This window comes from Antedon bifida, chromosome 4 (genome assembly GCF_963402885.1).
Source record: "Antedon bifida chromosome 4, ecAntBifi1.1, whole genome shotgun sequence".
Lineage (NCBI taxonomy): Eukaryota > Metazoa > Echinodermata > Crinoidea > Comatulida > Antedonidae > Antedon > Antedon bifida.
In genome coordinates, this window is record NC_136229.1 from 32,404,603 (window position 1) to 32,413,530 (window position 8,928).

The 8,928-nt window shown below is 33.5% G+C and overlaps 1 protein-coding gene across 1 annotated transcript; it reads right to left on the bottom strand.

Annotated features, from left to right (window-relative positions):
• Nucleotides 1-989: 989 nt before the first annotated feature.
• LOC144839349 (uncharacterized) lies at nt 990-8,903 on the bottom strand. Its single transcript, XM_078694664.1, has 3 exons — nt 7,644-8,903; nt 1,750-2,845; nt 990-1,564 (listed from the first exon to the last, which is right to left on the bottom strand). Exons 1-3 carry the CDS (start codon nt 8,487-8,489, stop codon nt 1,353-1,355), a joined length of 2,154 nt encoding a protein of 717 aa, XP_078550790.1. The 5' UTR covers nt 8,490-8,903; the 3' UTR covers nt 990-1,352.
• Between the last annotated feature and the right edge of the window lie 25 nt (nt 8,904-8,928).

Below are 8,928 nucleotides of genomic sequence, written 5' to 3' on the forward strand. Positions count from 1 at the left end.
GCGTTAATCTATAGAATATTAAATTATGCATTTGACCATGTATGTTGTTAGCGTGGCCGGTGTTCACACATAAAACAATCGTGTTTTTAATATATGGCTAAGCAGTGGTTTCTTCATAAATCTCCTTAATTATCGATGTGATTATATTTAAATTGTAGTGCCTGGTGATTGGCTAGTGGTTATGTCATCCACATCACATCCAATCACCGGGCCTAATTGAATGAAAACAGCGATCCCTGATTGGCTGGCTATGTATAGTTGTGATACGTTACCTAGCGGTCGTTTTGAAAAGTACACGCAGGGCAAACTTAATCACGAACAAACGAAGTACCTATTATTATTCACACAAGAAGTAAGACAACGGTGAGTATATAGATCATGATTAAATGTTGTATCTACTACACTTAAGATTAGCAGTATCAATGTCGGCAAATCATATGCTTTACTAGTAAGCCTAGGCCTAGTATTCTTGCTGATTTTGTAATTTTACATGTAGGCTGAGACAAAAAATAGTTATTGTCTCAGATGTAGGGCTACTACAGGTCATAAAATGCTACTTTAATGTCATAAAAACATTAGCGAAGATCAATCGCGGCAGAAACCTATACTAATTACAATTATAGCAAGTGAGCGCACATAGTCGTTACGTCACTGATTATACTGTTCAAATATGTATGAATACAAACGATTTGTAGGCTATGTGGTAGCAGTAAAGTTTCTATGAAGGACCAGCCAACAAGGTTAAATGTCGTTGCACATGTGCAGTAAACAATATATTAGGCACGCGACCGTTTCGTTGTTACCATGCGGTTAATTAAACTGTAACATTGTGGGCGGTCCGCAATCTGTCGGCGAGAGTCAAGGAACCCTTGATCTCACGTCGATGCATATCCTTCTATTCTTTAATCCATGGTGGCACACACCTTTCGCTAGCATGAAAAACACGGCCGATCATCAAGATTTAATGAAGAATTAAATAATAAAATACATACCAACACTACTATTTATTTAAATCAAGTTTAAAGTTAAATAATAGATTAATTAATATATTTATTTCCTCCAAAAGGACATAAGATTTTAAAAAAAACACACAGAAAGTAGGGCAGACAAATAAGGAATATTAAGTTCCTATTACACACTTAAGTTAATAACTTTATCTAAAGTTGTACTGTCTGTCTGCTTCTGACAAAATAACTCATCACAGATTAATTGCTCCACTGATATTAAATTAAAATATTGTACTTGTAGTTTTTTGATAATTTTCCTATTTCTGTTTTGTGTGTGTGGGGGTGGGTGTGTGTATTTTAACAAGTTTTCAGTTCACATTCATAGTCTCTCTCCGGTGTGTATTCTCAAATGTGCTCTAAAATTCTCACATTCTTTATTTTTTTCTGACAATGTTCACATTCATGTGGTTTCTCTTCTGGGTGTAATCTCAAATGTTTTTTCAAATCATCATTCTTCTTAAAATTCTTCCCACAATATTCACATTCATATGGTGTCTCTCCGGTGTGTATTCTCAAATGTGCTCTAAAATTCTCACATTCTTTATTTTTTTCTGACAATGTTCACATTCATATGGTTTCTCTTCTGGGTGTAATCTCAAATAATTTCTTTTACCAATACAGTACTGCAGAATTTATTATTTTTTTCCCACGATGCCAAACATCGGATGAATGCTGGCAACGTTTCCCATATCGGTTGATCCAAAGGGTTTTCGTCGATTACGTTAGTTAGCGCCTCAGTCTAAATGTTTTTTCAAATGTCTCTTCAGACTGCTTCTATATTTTATTTTCTTTCCACAATATTCACATTCATATGGTGTCTCTTCTTTATGAATTCTTAAATGTCTTTTTAAATGCACATTCTGTTTGAATTTCTTTCCACAATGTTCACATTCATATGGTGACTCTCCTGTGTGCACTCTCAAATGTCTTTTTAAATGCACATTCTGTTTGAATTTCTTTCCACAATGTTCACATTCATATGGTGTCTCTCCTGTGTGTACTCTTGAGTGTTTGTTCAGACTACTACGATATTTAAATTTCTTTCCACAATGTTCACATTCATAAGGTTTCTCTACTGGATACACTCTCATATGCGTTTTTAATGGCCCGGAATGTGCTCTCAGTCCAGTTCTATATCTTAATTTCTTCCCACATTGTTCACATTCATATGGCATCTCTCCTGTATGGATTCTACGATATCTTCTTAACCCACTTGCATATTTAAATTTCTCTCCACAATCTTCACATTCATATGGTGCCTCTAATGTGTGTATTCTTAAATGTCTTCTCAGATTCCCTTTCTGGTTGAATTTCTTTCCACAATGTTCACATTCATATGGTGTCTCTCCTGTGTGTACTCTCGAGTGTCTGTTCACATCACCACGATATTTAAATTTCTTCCCACAATGTTCACATCCATATGGTGTCTCTCCTGTGTGTACTCTCAAATGTTTTTTCAGATCATTATTCTGGTTGAATTTCTTTCCACAATGTTCACATTCATTTGGTGTATCTTCTGTGTGTACTCTCAAATGTTTCTTCAGATCGTCATTCTGTTTGAATTTCTTCCCACAATGTTCACATTCATATGGTGTCTCTTCTGTGTGTACTCTCAAATATCTGCTCCACCCACAATTTAAATCTAAATCAAGTCTGACAATGTTGACTTGACATCGAAGAAGTTTAAACTCCTGATGAGGTTGAACGTTGAACTTGAAATCATTATCATCATTGAGTAGTTCATCCTTAATCCCCAAATGTATCTTCAAATCATTTAAATGAAATTTATCTCCACAATGTTCACATTTGTATAAATTCATTATTCTCAGATGGCATAACTACTGTAGGTCTGACCTGTCCAACACTGGGTATTAGTACACTGAAAAAAAATAAATAACTCACTATTCATAAAAAATACAATGAAATTAAAATTGTGTACAAAAGTATAATGTAAATACAGTATAAATGTCACCGTCGGAACTCGTCCAATGGGTAATAATCTAATAGAAGCGACAAATATGTGGGAGAAGCGAATAAGACGTTTAATAAAAGTTCCTAGTTCAAACACTGGACAGACAGAAAAGGAGACTATAAATGAATGCAACTATATATTGTTTAGTTTAGAATTTAGTTTCAATGTCACTATTATTATTATTTTACAACATTTGCTATTATCACAAATCAATGGCAATTATAAGTTAAACAAAATGACAAAAGACGGAATATAAGTAAGTTTAACAATATTAAACAGATGTCAGATATTAGACGAAATCAATAAATCGATTAACTTGATTCAACCAAAGCTATTTAAAATACTATTAATATTTAGGGCTATTATAATTTAATCAATATTATTAAGAAAACCCATCAGAAGTTTAAATGTAAATTAATTAAACAAACACAGCCCCTCTACAGTAGTGAGGTTAAAAGCCGCTCAGACACCATTAGAAAATGAAACTGTAAACAAAACAACACAAATGGTTAAGGAAACATCTAAGATAATTGTTTAGATAACATAGTTTAACGTTTTAACACACATTTTGAACTAATAACTAATTAAACAAAAACTACTAATGTATAATAACTATAGATATCATAATTAAATGAACTAATAAACTAACTAAATAATACATACTATTGAAAAATACTAGTGACCCAAAACGATAGAGTTACACATTAAAAGGACGAAATTTATTGCTTCAAGGTCACCTCCTATAATCTTAAACACAGATATGTCCTTGAACTATTCACCCTACATACTCTACAGTGCAGTAACATTCTAGCATTACAGTGTACTATGTACTAATACATTTCCTGTTTGTTAACAATGGTTATTATATTTTTCATATTGTAATTATGGAGGAAAAAATGTTGTTGTTGTCATGTTGTACGTAAGGTGGGTGGGGGGGGGGGGGGGAACGGTGGGGGTTGGTGTGGGGTTGATTAGTGATTGGTTTTGTAGATTAAGAGTAATCTTGTACTGTATTTAAATTATATGTTGTACTTGTTATTTTTGGAGAAGGGGAGGGAGGGGAATGAATGGGTTTTATTACATGTTACCGTATGTAGTTTAAGTAAGATTACCTATGTTTTTCTGTCTATTTTGTGCTTTCTTCTTATATATTTTTTGTTGGACGCACCTTCAAAATGTGAAGTGTGCCACTGTTACAAAAGTGAAGTTCCGAAATAAATTATTATTATTATTATACGAAATTATACGTACAATGAACACAATAATGAGGTCAAAGAGACATACAGTATATACCTATTATATATCGTCAAACTATATTAATTATCATAACTAAAACACATCAATTAAAGGTCCGATATATTATTACATCGCCTATCATGATAAATTAAACAATACAATAACAAATATTATTATTTACCAAAGTAAATTAAACAACAATACAGCAAATACATACGTTTTTATGACAAATAAACATGAGACTAGGAATGATGAGTGATATCGGAGGACTAATTCGTCGATGGTAACGGCATGGGCGACAGGACTGACACTGCCTTCTTCGTTCGTCGATGTAACGGCATGGACGACAGGACTATCACTGCCTTCTTCATTCGTCGATGGTAACGGCATGGACGACAGGACTATCACTGCCTTCTTCATTCGTCGATGGTAACGGCATGGACGACAGGACTATCACTGCCTTCTTCATTCGTCGATGGTAACGGCATGGCCGACAGGACTATCACTGCCTTCTATGGAACGCCGTTTACGCAACATTTCGATGATATGAATTTTATGACGCGATATGTGAATGAAATGCATCGATATGAATTGAATGGCGTGATATATGAATGAAATGTTTTGAATTGAATGTTTTGAATGAAATGTTTTGATTGAAATGTTTTGAATAAAATGTTTTGAATAAAATGTTTTGAATGAAATGTTTTGAATTATTTGTTTTATATAACATCTAAATAGATTCCTGTCACACACCTACTTTTTAGTGTTAGATCAAGACACAACTTTGCGCTGATTACTAGTATAGCTGCATTATGGGAGTATGTTTCCATAGGTGACGTGTTTGATCAGGAAAAAATGACGGCGCTAATGCAGTTTCGTACCCACCCCTTAAAATTACTCAAAATCTTCATCCAACCAGTGGTCAACAACATCCTGCAATCATAAAATTGTAAAAAATCGATAGTTTTTTCTTTTCATGGCCCTGGTTTGTTTTCTTAGGGGTCATGTGGGTGTGTTGTTGCTGCTGTAATTAACCAATGACAATCATCTTATTATAAATGCTAAGAAAACTAAAGAAATGATTACTTTTGGAGAAACAACAAAGATATAGAACAATTACCGGTAATTATTAACAATGAATGCGTATCTAGAACAACAGAGCACAACTACTTGGGTGTAACGATCAATTTAGTTGGAACAAGCATACCCAAGCATACCTAAAGTTAGTCAACGCCTATTTTTTCTTAGGAAGCTTAAGAAATTAATGTTGGACAAGATACGCTATTTTACCAAAGTGTAATCAAATCTGTCATGACGTTCTGTTGTATTGCCTGGTATTCATTGAAATGAAGAAAAACATCAATGAAATATGTAAAAATTGAAAGTATATGTAATCTTTGTGATAAAACGGCTCTTAATAAATTAGAATGGATGATTAAAGATGTGAATCATCCACTAAATAGTATTGTGAGTTTTAATAGATCTGGTAGAATTCGGCAATGCAAAGTTAAAACCAACCGTTTTAGAGACACTTTTTCTCATATGCTTGTCATCTATATAATTTCAAGATAATTAGTTAAGGTGTTTTATATTGTGTTTTAAATTGTATTGTATCTATGTTTCTAAGCTCAGGAAAACAAATTTCATGTATGTAATATTATGTGACAATAAATTGAATCTTGAATGGTATTGCAGTTACTTTTATAGTCGAATTATTTTTAAATGATCCCTAAAAATCATGTGTTGACCTAGACGTCTAAATTATGTGTTATTTATTTATTGGTCATCACTTTTTTAATAGTGGCACACACTGTCGTTAGTGGTGCAACCGAAATAAAACAATTGAGCAAAATAATGAAGGGAAAACAAAACAAAAGCAACATAAATATATATACATATTTAAAGCTATACTACAAACTATAAAACATGGAGGGCAACTCCATGTATAAACTAAGCACACATGCACATCAAGTAAGATAAAGAGTAAAGTGCTACAATATGCAAAAGAAAACAATATATTTTGTGGTAGGTAAATAGGTCACATAATTTTGTAAAGCCTGTTGACCTACGTACATTATAGAAGTTGTAATGTAAGACGTATGTATAACAGTAGATTCTATACATATGGAAACAACCAGTACACGGTTAAGAATAATGTTAATACTGTAATAACTTTATAACTAAGGAGAAATATTTCTCTGAACTATAACTCATTATGACGTCTATATTATCATCATCATAATACTTAAATATAAAACAGTTTAAAAAAGTTGTTATAACAAAATAATACAAAACTAACATACCTACAGTACAGTTTGTGTGGCCAATAATACACTGGCTGGCTGGTAAGTGCTAAAACAATATGCCGTAATGTAATGCATTAGTGATTTTTGGCAAGTGGTAAAACAAATATGCCGTAATGTAAATGCATTGGTGATTTTGACCTCCAGTCAAACGCCGACCAATGAAAAGACACCACTGCGAATGGTACTGATGGTCAACAACTGATTGACACCTTCGCCTTGTCCTGGTATAATTGAACTACTGACCAATGGATTGTGCGGATTGCACTCGCCCGCATCATCAACTTACCGTGCAATATAGAGTGCAGCGAAGTAAAAATGTATGCAAGTAACATAATCGACTCGACACTTCAGTGCAATGTCGTATTACAGGTGACTAGATTTGACTGTAATCATGGAGTAAAATTGCAATCCAACATTCTGTAGGCTAGTAGATTTTGAAATAGGGATTTTGTTGAAAAGTGAGCGCCGTAAAAAATGCACTAGTCTTATACAGAAAGTCGATTTTTATTCTTTTTCATACATTGCAAGCAAACGGGATATTTATAAGGATGTGTGCAAATGTTTTCTTGTTCAGTGAAATTATCTGGGTTAATGAACAAACAATACATTAAATTCAATGTAGAAAACAATACACACATAACATTGCCACTGTTCATTTATCACATTTTAAAACTGTTGTTAAATAATAAATAATATATATAATTTCTCCAAGAGGTAGGACATAAGATTACAAACAAATAAACATACAGAATGGAGGGAAGAACTCAGTTGCTATTACAAACAAATAAACATACAGAATGGAGGGAAGAACTCAGTTGCTATTACAATTAAGTTAATAACTTTATCTAAAATGAAGTTTTACTGTCTTTCTTCTGACAAAATAACTCATCACAGATAAATTGCTGTATTGATATTAAATTCATAAGAAACTTGGAAAATAAAAGTTGGATGATAATTTTCCTATTTATGTGTTTGTGTGTGCATTTTAAAATGGGTTTTCAGTTTACATTCCTGTTCTCTCTCCGGTGTGTATTCTCAAATTTGCTGTCAAATTCTCACGTATAATTCTCATGTAAACTCTCAAATAATCAATTACCAATATAATCTTTTTCACATGTTCACATTTGAATTCATATGGTTGTGTATTCTCAAATGTTTTTTTAATTGCCCATTCTGGCTAAATTTCCTTCCACAATGTACACATTCATACGGTTTCTCTCCTGTGTGTATTCTTAAATGTATTTTTACTTCACTTTTTTCTTTGAATTTCTTTCCACAATGTTCACATTCAAATGCTTTCTCTCCTGTATGTAATTTCAAATGTCTTCTCAGACCACTACTGTTATTGAATCTTTTCCCACAATGTTCACATTCATATGGTTTCTCTCCTGTGTGTATTCGCAAATGTGTTGTCAAACCAGCAATCTGTTTGAATTTTTTCCCACAATGTTCACATTCATATGGTGTCTCTCCTGTGTGTATTCTTAAATGTTTTCTTAGACCACCACTCTGATTAAATTTCTTCCCACAATGTTCACATTTATATGGTGTCTCTCCTGTGTGTATTCTCAAATGTATTTTTAACCCTCCATTTTGTTTAAATTTCTTTCCACAATGTTCACATTCATGTGGTCTCTCTCCTGTGTGTATTCTCAAATGTCTTTTCAAATCGCTTTGAAGTTTGAATTTCTTTCCACAATGTTCACATTCAGACATTTTCTCTTCTGTGTGTATCTTGATATCATCATGTCTTGTCAAGTTGTAATTTAAACTCAAACTCACACAGGTGTCTTCAAGTTTCAAATCCTGCAGGTGTGTTTGACTGTGTAACTCAAAATCGTCTTTATCATAGAATGTATCTTGGCATTGTTCATACTGCAATTCCTTACTCTGCATATGTATTCCCAAATGTATCTTCAAATCATTTAACTCAAATTTATCTCCACAGTGTTCACATTTGTATTTCATGATGTGTGTTGGTCTGAGTGGCTATCTTAGTTGGTTGGTTGAAACATATCTGTGCATGGCCTTTTATAAAACAATCGTTGTCATATCGGCCTACTAAAAAAGGGCCTAGAGTGTAGGCCTACTACAAGTACAATACATTTCTACTGTTCATTATAACTCTATCTAGGCCTATGTTCTGTTTAATAAACAACCAGTTCAAAAGCTATCATGATATTTTCACAAGTGAAGTGGTCGTTGCAGGTTAAACAACTCCCTGGTCGTTGTAAACAACTTATCATTACTAGCTAGCTAGGCCCCAGAGAACGGTAGTTGGTGGCCGAACTTGCAGGTGGTGGCCCCGCCCCAGACCCTTCGCATAAGTCGTAGGCCTACACATTCACACCACTCGCTGTCGTCGCTGTGTCACGTCATGAGATTAATGTGCGCCGCTATTTACTAA

Coding starts and splice junctions, on each gene's coding strand:
- LOC144839349 (XM_078694664.1), bottom strand. CDS start 8,489: ATGAAATACAAATGTGAACACTGTGGAGATAAATTTGAGTTAAATGAT. Junction 2,846..7,643: donor ACAACCATATGAATTCAAAT/GTGAACATGTGA, acceptor GACCTACAGTAG/TTATGCCATCTGAGAATAAT. Junction 1,565..1,749: donor GAGACATTTGAAAAAACATT/TAGACTGAGGCG, acceptor GAATGTGAACAT/TGTCAGAAAAAAATAAAGAA.